This window comes from Diabrotica undecimpunctata, chromosome 5 (assembly GCF_040954645.1).
Source record: "Diabrotica undecimpunctata isolate CICGRU chromosome 5, icDiaUnde3, whole genome shotgun sequence".
Lineage (NCBI taxonomy): Eukaryota > Metazoa > Arthropoda > Insecta > Coleoptera > Chrysomelidae > Diabrotica > Diabrotica undecimpunctata.
In genome coordinates, this window is record NC_092807.1 from 152,914,560 (window position 1) to 152,934,702 (window position 20,143).

The window sequence follows — 20,143 nt, forward strand, 5'->3', positions numbered from 1 at the left end:
GTATAGGCCAACGATGTGAGGCTGTTATACGTAGTAGAGGTGGAACCACTTGGTATTAAGACTTTATTCAAATTATATTTTACTTTTCTTATCATTATTTTTTTAGAATTTTCCGTTTTATTTTTTTTTTGTTCAACATTTTCTGATGATTAGACAAATTGTTGATTACTAATAAACTGTAGAATAAATCTGGTGAAGTTTTATTTTTTATGCTTTGCCTGTTTACAAATAAAATTGATTTATTAAAGTGGTGCGTTTATTTCTTGGAGAAGTTTATTTTTAGCAGTACTTTACGATGGGACGAGTTGTAAATATTAAAATATTCAAGTTTAAAAAAAAAATTATAAAAATTGTTTATGAAAATTGGTACCTACTACTTTTTGAAAAGGGAGACCTACTTATTTGTATTCAGCAAAAAAAAAAATTTTAACTGTCCGCTTACACGCATATAGAAAGGCAACCCCACTACCGGACTATTTTTTATCCTAATGTTAACGGCAAAACTCTACATTTACAAAATATATTTTGTTTAAATCAAAAGTTTGCTGCATACACTAATTTATAAATTCTTGTTTTCAGTTGCGGGTGTTAAAATTAGCTCAGTCTTGGATAACCATGAAAGTGCTTCTAAGTATCATTATAAGTACCATAGGAGCTTTAGGAAACTTGACTCTAGTTTTAGCCATCGTTATTTACATATTCGCCGTCATCGGAATGCAGCTATTTGCCAAAGACTACACAGAGGAGAAGTTTTTTCCTGACCCTGTTCCAAGGTAAAGTAATCTGATAAAAATATTAGTGTAAGAACATTTGCACGACTACGATCACCAATGAGGTTAAGATTTGCGTCTTGTGTTACGTTTCTGGGAGGTTATTTTGAACATTTTTTGTAGCTGTGCGCCTATTTAAAATTTTAATAGTGGTACTTTGTGTTATTGTTTTGGTTTCTTTTATCATCATCATCCAGCCTCAAAAGTCCACTGCTGAACATAGGTCTGTTCCTTGTATGCCCAACTCCGAATATCTTGCGCCACTCTCATTCATTTTTACTTCTTAAATCGTCAGCTCATCGTGTAGGTGGTCGACCGACGCTTCTCTTGCCTTCCATTGGTCTCCATTCCAATACCTTCTTTATCCATCAGCCATTCGTTATTCTAGTTATGTGTCCTGCCCATCTCCATTTTAGTGTGGCTATCCTTTCGATGACGTCAGTCACCCTGGTTCTTCTACTGTTTTTCCTAACACGGATCGCTTCATTCTTTTCTGTGTAACTCTAGTTTGGTAGCTGAGGCTTTTGTCAAAGTAAGTAATTCTGTTCCGTATATCAATACTGGAAGGACGCATTGATTAATTACTTTTCTCTTCAGGCATGTGGGCAGCTCACGGCTGGGTTCGGATGTTCGGTTTTCCATATGCTGCCCACCCAAGACCGATTCTCACTTTTAGTTTATGGGTCTGATTATCCCTGCCAATCATAATTTCATGTCTTAGGTATTTAAATTTATTTACGAGTTCTACTTCTTGCCCACCAATACTGACGTTCTGGTGAGGTACCACATTTGTCATTATTTTTGTTTTCAAATTGTTTAAATTTAAACCTACTTTTCCTGTAGCCACAACGATTTCTTGTACCATCTCTCTTGCTATTCCTAAGTTATTAGCTATTATGACTAAATCATTGGCGAAACGTAAGTTGTTTAGATATGCTCCATCTATTTTTATTCCCTTTGTCAGCCAAAAACGTTGGTTTTTGTTTAATATTATTGTATTAGATAGTTCATAAGAATGTAATAAAGTAAGTATTATACATTTTTGTAATCGTCTATCGTTGTAAAATGTAAAAAATGAAGAGAAAAATATATTATTCCATTTATAAAAAAACAATGACGTCTTTTACACGAAAATGGTGACGTCCTTAGTATATTCAATTGTACCGTAAGATGCACATTTGAAAATAAAAATTGAAGTGTAAAAGCATTTTGCTAAAATTCTGTTAGACCCAAAAATATTGAATTTATTTCAACCTAAACGCCCTCACTGTAAATATAAATGTAATATGATGGCGTGCAAGTCAAAATTACTGAAATATATATAACACATTGTAAAATAAATTTGGAATTAATTCATAATATAAATTCTGATAGGAATTTTAATTTTAATACACTTTTTTTATTTAGGTGGAATTTCACTGACTTTTTTCATTCGTTCATGATGATTTTTCGCATCCTTTGTGGAGAATGGATTGAACCTTTGTGGGACTGTATGAGAGCAGAACGAGCAGAGGTAAAGTATCGATATATTTTGTCATTAAATGCATAGTCAGTAGAAAATGATTATAAAAAAATTGGAAAAAAATTTAGAATATTTGGTAGACTGTAGCATTCAGTTTACAAAAACATTTTATTTTAAGTTTTAGCTACGTAAAGGAGCTGAAAGATCACATCTAGATCATAGAATAATCTGGAAAAGACTAATCTCACAGAAGTATATATTTAGCAATTGCGGTAAACTTATCAATAATAATGAAACTCATAGTGTATTTATTTATTTGATCAATTTTATAGGAAAGTAATTTTTTATGTGTCACAACAATCTTATAGTCTATGAGTCCATGAAAGATTTTTATATTATCGTATATGAATACGATAAAATGGTGTTTAAAAAATCTAATTTCAGAAACTCTCTTCCAGTAGCTTTTCATAAGACCTCTTCATTTATAATATTTATATAAATAACATTTGCTCTGTCATGGATTGTTATTTGGACATAATTCTGATAGTTCTGAAGTCATTTTGTCTATAATCGTTAGTACCCTCAATTTACTAATGTTATATCTTGGTTTAGTTATTGTTTTCTTTGATAGTATTATAAATTTAAATTGAAAAATAACAATTAGGGGTTGTAGTCAGTCGGTGTCGGTACCAGGATTGAATCAAATAAACTATCTCAAAATGAAGTCGTCCCAGGAATGCAACTCAAAAATATTGACAATATCATTTTAAAAGCATCTACTTTAAAATGTATGATATAAACATGCATTGTTAATATAATTGGCTTAGTTAAAATTAAATTATTAGAAGAATTTTATTACCAAGTAATAAAAACAAATGTTTATTTGTATTCTGTGACCGATTTCCGAAGTGGAAATCGAATCATCAAAATAAACTTACTTTTAAGTAAAATTGTAGCTTATTGTAAATTGTGTTAAGAAAGGAAGAAAAGGCAGAATTAAAACAACACAGCAAAATTAAATTAAACAACAGAGATGAAAGTTAATACTACGACGAATATCAGGGAAAAGTCTGCTGGATAGGTAGAGAAGCGAAAACATAAGTAGAGCAAGCAATATAGAAGACATAAATGGATGGGTGACAAAACGGAAACAGAAGTAGAACAAACACATTAGTAGAATGTCAGAGGATAGAATAGTACGAATAATACGAGATAAGTCACCAAATGGACGAAGAAGAAGAAATTGGAAGACCAAGAAGAAGATGATGTGATAATTTAAACAATTTAGGAGGCTAATTGAAAGGAGGCATACCAGAAAGGTATGAGTTCAGAAACTCAATCACATCAGTGACAACCTATCCCGGGGCTGACGCTCAATCGGATCACAACCCAGTGGTGGGTAAACTGGGAATCAAACTAAAACGTATAGAAGGGAAGCCTAACAAAACCAAGATAAACATTAGAAAATTAAAGGATCCCAACATTAAACAACAAGTACAGGAATCCTTAAGAAGAAACATTGGAAACTTGAGTGAACCCGCACAAGGCGGAGTTGCTAAATGGGAAGAAATAAAAAGAGCTGTTGAAATGACAAACAAGACACTTCTGTTACAGGAGCGCGTAAAGAAGAAAGAATGGATGACGGATGAAATCCTTGATATGATGGAAGAAAGAAGACAACACAAATGCAAAAATCAAGTGAAGTATCAAGAAACAAGTCACAATATAAAAACAAAGATAAAGGAAGCGAAGGAACGCTGGCTGAAGGAGAAATGCGATGAAATCGAAGAGTGCGACAGAAGATATGACTACCACAACATGCACAAAAAGATCAAAGAATTAACAACTAAAAAGAAAACCAATAATCCCCACCCGACACTAATAGACGCAGACGGTAACCTTATATCAGACGACTTGAAGCTCATTGACACATGGAAAGATTACGTAGAACGACTTTTTAACGATAAACGCAGAGCGACAGTGGACCAAGATGACAACATGACTGGACCCGAAATACTAAGGTCTGAAGTGGAAAAAGCCATTTCATCGCTAAAAAACGACAAAACACCAGGTCCCGACAACATACAGGGCGAGATCATAAAACTCCTATGCGAAACGGATGACCACTTCCTCGATTTTCTGACAGACCTTTTTAACACCTTTTACGACAAAGGGGAGATTCCGGAGGAATGGCTTCGATCGACCTTTGTAGCCATACCTAAAACACCAAGTGCAAAACACTGTGATCAACACCTCTTAATAAGCTTGATAAATCACATTACCAAAGTTTTCACCAAAATCATACACAATAGAATATATAACAAATGCGAAGCAAATATATCGGAGTCACAGTTCGGATTCCGAAGCGCATTGGGCACAAGAGAGGCGATCTTCAGTCTGCAAGTTTTAATTCAAAGATGCAGAGACATGCACAAGGACGTCCACTTGTGCTTCATCGACTTCTCCAAGGCGTTTGACAAGGTCAAACATGATAAACTCATGGAAATGCTCAGGAAGATGCATAAAGATGGGCAACTTACACAGTGGGAAGATAGATATTAAAAAGGGTGTACGACAGGGATGCGTCCTCTCGCCGCTCCTGTTCAATATATACTCTGAACAAATCTTCAGAGAAGCACTGGGAGAAGTTTCGGAGGGTATCAAAGTAAACGGAGAGGTAATCAATAATATTAGATATGCTGACGACACAGTTATTATCGCAAATGACTGCAACGAGCTACAAAGACTCATGCAAAGCATACACACGGCAAGTCAAGAATATGGTTTAGAACTCAATACAACCAAACCTAAATGCATGCTCATCAGCAGAACACAACAACCTCCGATGCAATTGACATTAAACAACCGAAAAATAGAACAAGTGGAGACATACACATACCTTGGAACCACAGTCAACACAAAATGGGACCAGTCAACAGAAATAATATCACGAATTGAAAAAGCGCGAAACGCGTTCAACAATATGAAAAAGTGGTTCACAAGCAAAATCTCAATGGAACTAAAATTAAGACTGGTCAAGTGTTATGTTTTCTCGGTCTTGTTCTATGGAGCAGAGGCATGGACCACAACGGAAGCCACCCTGAAGAAACTAGAATCCTTTGAGCTGTGGATATATCGCCGTATTCTTCGGATATCCTGAACAGACCACATCACTAACGTGGAAGTAATGCAGAGAATAGGCAAAAGCAAAGAAATAATCTTCACCGTAAAGAAACGGAAGCTTGAGTACTTCGGACATGTCATGAGGAATACTAAGTACCGGCTGCTACAGTTAATAGTCCAAGGAAGAATCGACAGTAGGAGGGGACCGGGAAGAAGACGACACTCATGGATGCATAACCTGCGACAATGGTTCGGACTAACATCGACCGAACTGTTCAGAGGTGCCGTAAACAAAGTCAAAATAGCCTTGTTAATAGCCAACGTTCGAAACGGATAGGGCAAAGGAAGAAGAAGAAGGGGGCTAATTTTAAAGAAGAAACAGGCTGTAAAGCCTACATACAAGAAGGAAGAAGAAGAAGAAGTGTTAACAATAAAAATAGAAAAAATTGTACTAATTTTTATTTTTACTTTTCGCGCAATTTCCACAAAAAAATTTTGATATTTTTCGCTATAGAATTAGAGATATTGCTAAACTTTTACTCCTGTACACTAAAAAAAACATGTACGCTAAGTTGTATAATTAAAGGCTAATTCTGAAACAAATTGTTCATTTGTTAAACAATTATTACATTGTTCTCGATACCTAGATAAACTAAGAGTAGGTGTGATCTGATTCGGTACGATTGTCAATTCCTGTGATAATTGGATGTTACAAACTAGTCAATACGAAAAATAGGTGCATTCAACAAAGACAAAAACGAAAGAGCGAAACGGAAGTTCAATGCAGATAATTACGCTTTGTTGGGCAGTGATGTGTACTAGAAAAATTAACTTCAGACTGTAGCTGTATTTTAGTATATTTACTGCTTTGTTTTTTAATTTTAATTAGATTGTATTACGTTGTTGGATGTTTAAGCTACCAGCTTTCTACAGAAAGCATATTTTTTATTTATGTTTAAAAGCATAAAGCTATATTCCTTTATTACGGCTAAACTATGGACTATATAAAAAAAATTTTATAACAAAACTGATGTACTCGTATATCAAAGACGTCTTTTATTTAAAATAAACTACCTAAGCTTTAAAAAATTGAAAATATTGGTTTTTTAAATTGATTGAAGAGTAACTAAGGACTTTTGATTATTAATTCATTCTGTGCACTTGGTATTATTTGTTGTTCGTAAATTTGTGAGGTAAGAATATCTTATTATTAAGATGTTTACCCTTAATATTCCCGTTACCCGTAATCCATAAATTATTAAATTTATTTACGAGGTTAAAAAATATTTACTCCCAAATGAAATTCGGAAACCTCTTAGCTGAAAAATTTGCAGTTACTAAGGGTCTCAGACAAGGATGTTGTATCTCTCCGACTCTATTTAAGATTTATATCTCTGCAGCTCTGAAACAATGGAAAAGGAAAGTCAAAGGAATGGGTATACAATTGAACGATCAGGATTACATATATACTTTACAGTTTGCAGATGATCAGGTGGTGATCTCAAATGACAAAGATGACATGGAATACATGCTTAGAAAACTAATTGAAGAATACCAGAAATGGGGATTAAATATCAATTTAGAAAAGACAAAATACCTCTCAATTGGAGCTAAAGCAGAACAACTCGATATCAATGACAATCAAAAAATAAATCCATGCAACGAATATAAATACCTGGGCGTCATCTTCGACCGTAGTGGAAAAGACGAACGAGAAATAGAACATCGAATTGTACAAGCACGAAGAGCTATAGCATGTTTGAACGGAATTCTATGGAGTAAAGAAATATCAAAGAAAAGCAAATGGAAAATCTATGAGACAATGGTTAAAACTAGCCTACTTTATGGAGCTGAGACATGGAGAATAACCGAAAAATATAAGAAAAAGGTCGAAGCCACGGAAATGGATGCCATCAGAAGATCGATGAGAATATCAAGAGCCGACAGAATACGGAATGAAGTGATAAAACAACAAATGGGTATAGAGGGCACTATAGTTGAGGATATTGAGAGAAAACAGCTCATATGGTATGGGCATGTGAGCCGAATTGGGGACGAAAGATTGCCTAAAAAAACGATGATGTGGCAACCCCCAGAGAAGAGGAAACGAGGAAGACCACCACAGAGCTGGAACCTGGGAGTTAGGAAAGCGATTAGCGCTCGAAATCTGGACGAAAACCTAACTCAAGACAGAATACAGTGGCGTTTGGGAGTCGGACAACGTCGTAAGACGTTATAAAAAACCGAATATATATATATATATATATATATATATATATATATATATATATATATATATATATATATATATATATATATATATATATATATATATATATAAAATATTTATATTAATGTTTTTTTCTCTTTTTTTGTCTTGTTGTTTTTGGTTACTGTCGTTAGTGAAAAATTCAGTAATATTGTATATCCTTATCACATGTTTACTAGCCATTATATGTCCAGATCTAAAAAATAAACACAAAAACTATTACAACATTCAAAAAACAGAATGTTATAATACAATCTTATTTCTCCTTATTCACTACTTAAACTACGAGAAAACAAATATCTTTAGTCTTTTACAGGATAAAATCACTGGCACCCAAAAAGAATAATATATGAATTTAAATATTTTTTAACTACGTAAATAAATTCAATGATTTATTGATTTATATTGAAATAACCCCCATAAAAACAACAACAAACTATCTTGAAATACAGTAAAAAAACAATTAAAATTTTAATTAAACAATAACATGACCTTAAAACATGAGCATTAAAAGTAAATATTTAATAATTTGATATTTTTACTCCAGAAATTCGCGAACAACAACTAATACCAATCGCACAGAATGAATGTTCATTATCAAAAATTCTTATTTACTCTTCAGACAATTAAAAAAACCAATATTTCCAACTTCTTAGCGGACAAATACACAGGAATTAGAAATGATTGGAAAGGTTTTCCACGCCCCGCCCATTGCGAGGGTCAGTAAGAACAACGAAATAAATCAAAATTATGGTTTTCTTTTAATGTTAACACTTTGTATATTACGCCATATTTTCAACAATATATTTAAATGCGTTCGAAGCAAAAAATATAGACAGGGCTGCATCCTATCACACCATTATTATACAACATATATTCTGAATATACACTGATTGAAAGTTCGAAAGCGGATGGGATGGAAGAATTACTATAGGAGTCAAAAAATTCAGTAACCTGCCATACGAAAATGATTCACTTTCCATCACCGAACAGCAAAATTGGATAAGAAAGAGGCAAAGAATAAAGAAAAGTAAGAAGGAATTTGTATATTGGATTCCATGATAACCAACAATGACGATAGCTCCTCAGAAATTAGGCGTAGAGTAGCAGTGACACAAATCGCAACAGCTAAATTAATTAAAATAACAAGGAATACTGGAATACAAGTTAGGGTTATTTAATACTCTTATTTTTTACATTGCTACATATGCAGCTGAAACATGGGCTCTCAAAAATCGATAGAAGTAAGAGCGAAGCCTTCGAAATGTAGGTCTATAGAAGAATTCTACGCTTGTCCTGGAAAGAACACAGAATCAACCTGTCAATTTAAGAAAAGTTTAATATAAAAAAATATTTATTACACTAACAAAGAGACATAACAGATTTAAAAAACTACCGTCCTATCAGTTTGCTTTCACACATATATAAACTTTTCAAAAAAATTATCAAAATAAAAGACTGGACGCTAAATTAAACTTCTATCAGTCTAGAGAACAAGCTGGATTTAGATCGGGATACAGCACTAACGACCACTTACTAGTGATAAAGAATCTGATAGAGAAATCTGCAGAATCTAACAAACCGTTGGCACTGATATTTGTCGACCACGAGAAAGCATTTGATACCATAAGCGATCAGAAAATGTTAAAAGCATTGACAGAATGCCGAATAGGCCATCGCTACTCTAATATAATCAAATATATCTACCAAAATGCCACAGCTAGCGTAAGACTATCTGAACAAGAAACAAATAAATTCTGTATACAGCGAGGAGTACGCCAAGGAGACACAGTCTTTCCAAAGCTATTCACAACGCTTTTAGAAGTTACTTGTAAGAAGACACTTCTGAACGAGCATGGTATCAACATAAATGGAGAGAAGCTCAGTCATTTGAGATTTGCAAATGACATCGTCCTTATTGCCGATCGTATGGATGATGCAATAATAATATTTGAAAAATTATATCACGCTTCCTTGGAGGTAGGAAGATTAATATGAACAAGACGCAAATAATGACTAATCTGCCGCTAAATCAAAATAGTGCTATTGATGGAAGGGATGTTGTGCAGACTGTATCGTATGAGTACCTAGGACATGAAATTCGGTTGGGCAGAGATAACCATACATGCGAGCTTAGTATAGCATAGCATTGGCCAGGACAGCGTTTGGTAAATTAAACTAATGTATTTAAATTGGATCTACCCATATGTTTCAAAAGAAAAATGTTTGACCAATGTGTGTTACCTGTACTCACTTATGGAGCGAAAACATTAACACTCACAAAAAAGGTAATTAATGAGATTCGTGTGACTCAGATGGCTATGGAGCGCCAGATGTTGGGTGTTTCTCTGAGAGGCCGAATCTCAAACGAAGAAATACGTCGTAGAACAAAATTCAACAGACAACCGATGAACAAAACGTATTTTAGAGTAGAGACCAAGGCAAGAAGCAATACGGACCAGAGGACGCTCACCAACTAGATGGACTGACGATCTAAAGGGTGTTAGCAATAACTGGATGCAGCCGCACAAGACAAAGGCAGATGGAAAGAGCTGTGGGAGACCTATGTACAGCAGTTGACACATACAGGTTGATGATGATGATGATGAATATAAAAGATAGGCTATTAAAAAAAATAAGCCTATCATATCTAACTCAGTGCGGCCACATGAACACTTTGGTGGACAGAAAGCTAATAATATTTTACCATGCCCTGACAAGGGCTTAAGAAATAAGGAGTTTTCCTCATCACTAGTAAAAACTAACAGATCAAGATGATTCTCTAGTAAAAGTACCGTGTCTCTATAAATTCTGTCATTTTAAGAAAGATATGAAGGAGAGAGTGAGATTAAGAAGAATGTTATTAAAACCAAGTATTAGAATAGGTCAAGAATATCGGATTTGTCAGCATATAACAAAATGTTTTACAAGTAGGTCAAATCCAAATTTAGGACCTTAAAGAAGTGAAGTAGTATGATCTTTATTTTCTTCTCCACTCCAGTTGACCGGTAACCCTAGCATAAGTACTCTTGTGTAACTTCAAAGGTATCCCCATTCTTTTTATCTTCTTCTTCTTCCTTCTTGTATGTAGGCTTTAAAGACTGTTTCTTCTTTAATATTAGCCTCCTAAATTGTTTAAATTGTCGCACCATCTTTTTCTTGGCCTGCCAATACTTCTTCGTCTATTTGGTGACTTATCTCGTGCTATTCGTACTATCTTATCCTCTGCCATTCTATAATGTGTTCGTTCCACTCCTGTTTCCGTTTTTTCACCCATCCATTTATGTCTTCCATATTGCATGCTCTTCTTATGTTTTCGCTTCTCTCCCTATCCAACGGACTTTTCCCTGATATTAGTCGGAGTATTTTCATCTCTATTGTTTCTATGATTTGTTTTAGATGTCAGGTGATTTGTCTTAGTACAAATACGGCGTCTACGCAGGATCTTCCGGATCTGAATCCTTGCTGTTCATCTGATAAAGTTGTTAGTTTATTAATTTTGTTGGTTAGGATTTTTGTGGTAAGCTTAAGTGCGGTCTTCAGTAGATTTATACCTCTATAATTATTGGGGTCTTCTTTATCTCCTTTCTTAAACATTGGTATCATTATGCTGTTTCTCCATGCGTCTAGTATCTTGCAGGGCAATATTAATTTTGTATAAGTTTTGTCATCTCTAGGGTTATACTTTCTCCTTCGTGTTTTAGAAGCTCGTTGGTTATTCCGTCTGGTCCTGGTGACTTTTATTTTTGAGTGAATTTATGGCTAGTTCTACTTCCTGAGAACTGATTTATATTTCGTGTCGTAATTCAGGCACGTTATTTATTGTGTTGATTATCATTTTCCTTTGCTTTAAACAGTTCCGTCAGTTATCTTTCCCATTCGTTTGCTGGTATGTTATTGTATTCCTTTAATTCTGCCATTTCTTTCAGTTGGTTTCTTATGAATCTCCATATTTGTTTTTGTGTAACGTAGAAGTCGCTTTCCGCCCTTTTTGTAAATTGTTCCCAGTGTTCATTTTTTGTTCTTCTTACCAACTGCTTTGTTTCATTTCGTATTCTTCTATCGGTATCTCGATATTCTGGGGTTTTTTTATCTAAATAAATAAATTTTTACTCTATATAAATTTATTAATACGTATTTATTTATTTTAAGGGTTCTGGAACTTGCCTTGCAGTATTTCTTCCTACGTTGGTCATGGGAAACTTCATGGTGCTAAACTTGTTCTTGGCTTTGCTGCTCAACAGCTTTAATTCAGAAGAACTTAAAACAAGGAAAGAGGTATATGATCTTTTACTTTGGTATGTTAGTATTTATTTGCATGCCTACCTTTGTGTGTTAAAGTGACTAAACCACTAACTTTCCATTTTTAAATTAAATCGATTGAAGTTAAAGCATTCTTGTGACAGTGACTTCAAAGGATTTTTACTATAGGGTACGTACTAGGACTGTGGAAAATAAGGATTTTATATCGGATATGTATACTTAAACACGAATATATATGATGTTTATTGGTTTTAGATGCACAGCAATATTAATACCAAATACTGAAGGGCGGTTATGTGAAACACAATAACCCGTTGTAAGAAGTCTATCATTATTTTTAGAATCGTTTAGAAGCCATTATTCTGTAAGAATATTAATTAATAAGCAATTTAGCTACAACTGTCTGCTAAAACATCTTAGGTTTCCTTGTCAAAATCGCTTTATCAAGCTAGCTTTCAAATCGAAGTCAATATTTATTTAATTTCTATTCAATGTATTCTTTCCTATCCCTAAATAAATATTTCGTCTTTCAAATCTTTAACAACCTAATGTTTGGACTAAAATATAACAATACCTTGTTTTATAAATTCCAGATGTCCTTTCTTCAGTCCTTTATGCTTTGGGTTTCTGATACTATCTAAAAGAGTTGTGTTTTAGAAAAATTTAATATTTTTAAACAAAAAAGTTTATATTTTACATGTTACAATATATAATTGTTGACCTACATCAACTTTTTGGAAAGTAACTTTAAAAAAAATATATAACGAAAGTACAGTATCTAACAACCATACATAAGAATATATATATGAAAAAAAAAAACAAATCAGTAAAAGCGTTAACAAAGGAAGAGTATACAGAATGGGAAACAAAGAAATCAAAATACTTTGTTACACAGACGATGTAATATAGCCCAAGATATAGATAGTCTGCAAAGACTGGTCCACAGATTTAACATAAAAGCAAAAGATTTTAATATGACACTCTCATCTCAGAAAACTAAAACAATAGTAGTCAGCAAAGAACCAACCAGATGTGAAAAAAAATTGATGGTATCAGTATTAAATAAGTAATGGAAATAAAATACCTGGGAAGACCTGTACAAAAAAGTGAGAGATTAATTAAAAAAACAAATAGACTGGCAGGATGCCTTAATAATTAATATATATAATATAATATATATAATATAAATAATTAATATAAAATCAAGATTTTATAAAGCCAGTGTGAGACCAATAATGACATATGCCCCAAAAACAAGACCCAACACAGCCACAATGCAAAGGCTACTGAAAACGGCAGAGATAAGAGTACTAAGAAGTATTGAAGGAAATAAGCTTAAAGATCGAAAGAGAAGTGAAGACATTAGAAGAAAATGTAACGTACAGTGCATAAATAAATGGACACGAAATAAAAGAAAAGAATGGAATAACCACATAAGCCGAATGGAGGAGACGTGTCGTTAAAATAGGAAGAGATAAGTCACCAATCGGCAAAAGAAATATCGGACGATCGCGCAAAAGATGGACTGACAACCTTCCATAGAGGTATTAATCAGCCAATGAACAAGTAGAATTGCTTATAAAGAGAAGGAATAAGAAGAAGAAGAAAACAGAAAAAATAAAGATATCTAAAGAAAGAGGGGATTTCACTAAAATTTTCTGCTTTTACCAATCCTTTTTAACAGATAATTAAAAGATATCGTATTGAATACGATATTGGCTAATAACAAATATTGCATTATAATTAACGGAATTATTAATTTGAGAACGAGATGATTCAGTAATGATTGCCAAAATCTTAAATACAAATTAACGCAGTCGTAGTGAGGAGATGGAAAACAAATAAAAACAATTGTTTGCTTTTTTTACTAATATTTCACGTTTAGATTTCCACTCGGGAAATCGTTTTCAACAAGGATTAATAAAGAAAAATTTTTAAAAAGATTTAACCACCAAAGTTGTTAAGGGCGTTATGTCTTTTCAAAATTTTCAATTTTGCTATCTTGAAGATATGTTCGGAATACATGTTATATAACACCGTGGACAGAATGCATCCTGGTCTCACTCCTCTATCTATGGATATTACCTTTTTCAACTGTCATCCATATTAATGTAGTAAGTTTGATTGTAATATAAAATATGTATGGTTTTCAAGTATCTATCATCTAAGACCGCTTTTTTCAAGATGGTTATGTGTATCATGTTTTACTCTATCAAATGCCTTTTCGTAGTCGATAAAACAAATGTATACGTCGTCACAGTTGACATCAATGCACTTATTTATAAAGCTATTTTCTTTAGCCTAAGCCTAATTTTGCAAATCAGTGAGTTATGGTCTGACTTGATATCAGCTCCTGGGTATGTCTTGACTGATGTTATGCGATTACGTATTTTTTATTAATCATATTGTAATCTATTCAATTTCTCACTGTATGGGAGTTTGAAGGGAGTTCTGTATGGGTTCTAGAAGTTTTTTCATCACAAACTCTTCTGCTATAAATTTACCCAATTACCCAATTTCAAATTATCCTATGAATTCTCCTGATCGTCTTATACCAATCTTGGCATTAAATGACCCATAATCAAAGTTTAATCCGTTATGAGAAGTATTTTTAAGGTGTTTAATAATTCTTTATAGAATGCTTTACTTATGTCGTCTACTTTGACAGACATGGGGGGCAGAGGATAGATCTGGATAATTTTAGTTGCAATTAGGTAGATATTAATTTAAAGGAGGAGCATTCTTTCCGATATGGGTAAAAAAATTTTAACATATCTAGCAGTTTCTTGGTTTACCTGAATAATGTATGCAATGATCACTAATTTTACGTTGCCTAGAGTTCGTCCATCTCATTTAGCTCATTCCCATTTTGTATATTGATAATCTTTTTATCTCCTTGATTGCATTTTGAGTTTTAGCTGTCCCGAATAATGTTTTAACCATCCATATAATATATTATTTGAGTTCGAGAATGAGAATGAGTTCTAGATCTCAGATATGCAAGCATATGCATTATGCAAAGCAGCCCTCATCCTCCAACACAACACCCTCAAATTTTTTCAACCGTTTACGTGCTGATGCATGTAAGATGAAGGCCAAGTATGTTAATTATGAAATGACCTAACGTAATAATAATAAATAACTTTCGTTATACAATTTCGCATAATTTTTTCATGTTTTCTTGATTCGTGATTTTCATTACAACCAATAATTGTGTCTTAATCCCATATAAACATATTACTTATCAATAAAATAGTCGTATAAGAAAAATTAACGAAACGGACTACCGCGTATTGCGGGAGAGAGAAACAAAAGATCTTGAACAGGAAATAAAACATGATGAAAAAAATTATGTTGGAAAATAAACTGTCTATACTTAGAAGTGGGCAGCATTTGGAAAACTGAGAGAAACTTTTAAAAGTGAGCTGCCCACATGCCTTAAATGAAAGGTATTTGATCAGTGCGTCCTCCCAGTCTTGACGTACGGAGCAGAAACACTTACCTTAACAAAAGCAGCAGCTACCAAACTGAGAGTCACGCAGAGAAGAATGGAGCGGTCCATGTTAGGAATAACTCTGCGAGACAGAATAACCAACGAAAACATCAGGAGAAGAACCGGAGTGACTGACATCATCGAGAAGATAGCCAGACTTAAATGGAGATGGGCAGGACACATAGCCAGAATGACAGATGGGCGATGGACAAAGAGGTTATTGGAATGGAGGCCAAGGAAAGACAAGAGAAGCGTCGGTCGACCACCTACAAGATGGACTGACGATTTTAGAAGACTCAATAAAAACTGGATGAGTGCGGCGCAAGATAGACGGGGTTGTAAACATGAGGAAGAGGCCTATGTTCAGCAGTGGACTCTTGAGGCTGGATGATGATGATACTTAGAAGTACGGGATGAAGATAGAATATTAAATGCTCTAATAAAAACAAAGTAACATTTCACATATCTGATCATTTGTCATCTTAATATTTACAATTGTCTATGCATCCTGGTTTATGGTGAAACAGTTTACTATAACAATAGTTCTTTGAGTTTTAATTGTTTAATAAATTAACCATTTACTAACTAAAAACTCATAAAGACAGAAATAATAAATTGCGCAAGTTATAAATGAAGACGTGAAACCAAGTGGAACAATCTGCACAGAAATAAAAGTACGTCTATAAATATCCATTATAATATTAAATACGACGTTTAGAAAACAGAAGAGATAAAATATTTACCGAAAGGAATAAAAAATAAATGAAAAAGGCAGCTACAGAAAATCCAGCGAGAACCAAGTTGGAAATAATGTATCAGATTTTTATTAAGGTAAATATTTTGAAGATACAAGGTTAAAGTATTTGAAAAATAATTAGTAAAAATCTAAATGATGAGAAATGATATTCCAAATAAACATTAAATTTTTCTACAACCTATCGCTTTTAATATCGATTACTAGTCAAATTTTTGGGATTAAAAATAAAAAATTGGTTTCGTTATCTTTTAACTTACTCTAGCGTTAGTGTTAAAGCCCCATATATCTTGTGTAATGGATGATCTTATAAACTTTTGTCTTATTAAGATTAGATTTGTTCGAAATTCATTCCTCTTTAGTTGATATTTGTAGATTAGGTTTATAATACAGGATGATAAAAAATTTTGCAACGTTAATATCTTCATTCCTTTAAATAATATGAAAAATTGAAAAGATAGGTCAATTTTGTTTTTAAATAGGAGACTTTCACTGAATATATTTAGTCCTCAGGTATTTATATTAAAAATATTAATATATAAAAATAAATAATTATATAAACGTATAATTTTAAATAGGAGGTGTTGTCATCGAATGAGATAGTACTGTGGACTAGTACGCATTTCGATGCGCATCGCCCCGCCTCGAATTTTCCCATTGGCTCTTGACCTGGAAATCCCTATTTATCGCTCAAACAGCGCATATAAATATTGGCGATTTTCAGGTCAACCAGGTCAGTCCCTCACGGGCTCTCCGAGAGCTTAGTGCTCTCGGGGCTCTGCTTCCTGCAATTATTTTCCATACTCTGTGGCTGAGAATTGTTTCAACTTAACTTGGTGTTTTTATCTCGACGAAGAAATTGTCATGTAAGATATATCTTGCCTTTTTCAAGGCAAGACACCGAAGATAAATATTTTCTAAGTCCATAACCCGAAAATGGACTTAAGTAGAGGAGCTCTCGACAGTATATTCGAAGCCCTCTACAGAGCACCCGGGGATATCAGAAGGTGGTTAGACCCTTATTTGTTCCCCCGAGGTGACAGTGTTGGCTCCTTCCTATTGGCAAGCGGTCAAAAATAAACAATTGTAAACCAAAAACTGCACAAAAAATCCCTAAAATTAGTTGTTTTACCACCAAGGAAAAACCCAATATTTTTACTCGATTACATATATAGGCAATATATTAATAAATACAGTTAAACACATAAAAAGAAAGGAATAGCACTAGCTTACAGAACAAACAATAACTTAAGCAAATGTTCGAATGAGGTGGAAAGGTACGAAACCGACTAGGGAAGGTGTCCCTAGTACTGTTGGATTTAACCAGAAGTAGGACCACAAGAGAATGGCACAGAGTTCACACAGAATCCGAGCCCTCATCGTGCACCTATCAGATCGCCTGTCAGGTCGCCTACAAACTAAAACCACCCCCTCTTCTGAATATCCCCGGTTCATGAAGTTCATTAGAGAACCAATCATGGGATATCCTACGTAGTCTGGAAGGGTGTTCTTGTAGAAGGTCTTGTGGCCTGTTCTACGTTGCATACCTAATAACGGCATACATCTAGGGTAGGGTCTGATTTCTTTTCGGAAGGAAAAAGGGAAAGTGGTTCGGAAGATTGATGTTATTATAGAATGAAGATGAATAGAAGAACAAACAGAACAAAGTTTACACCCTTAATGTCTCGGGTTGCCTGTCTATATGGAAGCTGGTTCCTACCAGATTAGGACAGATTAGTTTTTTTCTGTAGTTCCCGCACTGAAGGAGTTTTTGTCAGTGACTACCAAGAATGAGGGGGAAGCATGTTAAGGAACGATAACAATTAAAAACAATAAAAGCCAAAAGAAAAAGCCTTTTGGAAAAAAAACTTTTACCCCACTATCTTGACAGATTTGACGTCATCGATATATGTTTTAAATAGAAAGGGCATATTTTTATCTAAAAAATTAAAAGCCCATATTTTTCTAAGTACAACCGTACCAAACTCATTACATTCAAACTTCAGTATACAGAGTATAAAGGAAACCAGTGCTCGTATTTCTTAAAATTTAATTCAAAATTTATTTTACAAAGAAACTTATTAAAGAATTCATTTCATATTAAAGACAAACAAACTAACATAATTTCAACAAATTCTCAAATTTAGCTCCTTGGTTTAATTGGCAGTATCCAAGACTTCCAATGAATTCTTGGGTTATGTTTGACAACATTACTGGTGTAATTTCAGTACGAATTCTCTGTTTGAGGTCTACCAAATTGGTAGATCGGTTTACATTTACCTTACTTTTCAAATAATCTCAAATAGAAAAGTCCATAGGATTTAAATCTGGTGACCTAGCAGGCCATTTAATGCGACCGCGTCGTCCAATTCAGCGATTGGGAAAAGTTGCATTTATAAACTTCCCATTTATAAAGTCCTATAAACTTCCATTGACCAATTGGGATTTTCTGTTGCCCAATAACGACAATTTTGCCTATTAACGGTACCATTTAAACAAAAAGTGGCCTATTCGGAAAACAACACATTATATTCAAATCCAGTATTTTGATTACACAATTCTTGCATATTTTCGCAAAACTCAATGTATCTATCAAAGTCGTCTTCATTGAGTTCGTATATAGGTTTAATTTTATATGGATGTAATTTGGCCTTTTTTAGAATTTTATAAAGAGCATTACATTGACAGATGTAACATGAGACAGATCTCATTGTTAGTTGATAAGTTGTAATTGAATAATGAGGATTTTCTTCAATTTATAGTTCAATTCAATTCAATATTCAAATTTATTTATATAATACTAAATATGGGCTTTTAATTTTTTATACAAAAATATGCCCTTCTATTTAAAAAACTATCAATGACGTCACATCTGCTAAGATAGTGGGGTAGAAGTTTTTTTCCCAAAAAGGTTAAAAAACAATTCAAAAATCGACTTTTCAGACCTTTAAATCTGAAAATAATTGAGTCATTAGATAATAGATCATTTTCACACTTTATGAACACACTGTATAATATATCACATTAAAAAACCCTTAATAAAATAATTGTTATTTACAGAATACCTTTACAATTAGCAATCTCAATGCAGGCAAGTTCTGACTATATTATTTCTATAATTTTCGAATGCTGTTTTTGGCAACTACTGAGCCAAACCTTAGAAGCTATAGTTCAAATTATATGTTACTTGAGCCACTTACCATTTAAAATTTCAAGGGTAATATTTACCCTTGCTAATAAGTCTAAACTTAAGGCTAAAAATGTTCACCAAAAGTTTTCATCTTGAAATTGAAATTAAAGTGTCTTCCCGATTGTTCATATTATAATATACGAGAATGCAGACATTAACGGTGAGAAATTTCTAAATCATTATCTTGTACGATAATATGTTACTCTAGATCACTTAAGCCCCTTTTATCTCCAAGTAGGTACATTTTACTTGCATGTAGTGTTTCTTCCCTAAACGTTGAAAAACCCCGTGCTTTGCTTACATAAAACGCCTTACCCATTAGTTAGAACATAATATGTTTATCCCTTTTTACTAAAGTATTCAGAGCCCAATAAATAAAATAATTTTATTAAAATTAATACAAATATCTATTTTTTGCGGACTAGTCCTTCTATCCAGTAAGTGGAGCAGAGTATTTTTAATATTTATACTAACATTATAGTTTTATGATAAAGTTTAAATAATATTTTAGAAATAAATGTTTTTAGGTTATTGTTCGTTTTAATTTTAATCATGAATTCTAAGCTTTGTAACAAAATTCCGATACATTAATAATATAAGCAACTTAGTGTTATATTTTAGATACCAGATCATATATGTTATAAAATTTAATTAGATAAATGTAAATTATGGTGTATAGATTATATTTGTTTCCTTTTCTCTGTTTCCATACACTTAGTACAAAAATTTTCTTCTTAAGATGCCTTCTTCTTCTTTTGGTTCCTATCCGTTTCGGATGTTGGAAATCATATTGGCAATCATGGCCTTGCTCGCTGCGGC

At 33.3% G+C, this 20,143-nt stretch overlaps 1 protein-coding gene across 2 annotated transcripts in view; it reads left to right on the plus strand.

Moving 5' to 3' along the window:
• Positions 1 to 20,143, plus strand: part of LOC140442012 (sodium channel protein 60E-like) — a 285,972-nt gene that overhangs the window by 141,371 nt on the left and 124,458 nt on the right. For both annotated transcript variants that reach the window (XM_072533045.1, XM_072533046.1), the window contains exons 13-15: positions 580 to 773; positions 2,178 to 2,283; positions 11,777 to 11,902. In XM_072533045.1, the coding sequence (XP_072389146.1) occupies positions 580 to 773; positions 2,178 to 2,283; positions 11,777 to 11,902 (426 nt within the window). The remainder of the gene's footprint in view (positions 1 to 579; positions 774 to 2,177; positions 2,284 to 11,776; positions 11,903 to 20,143) is intronic.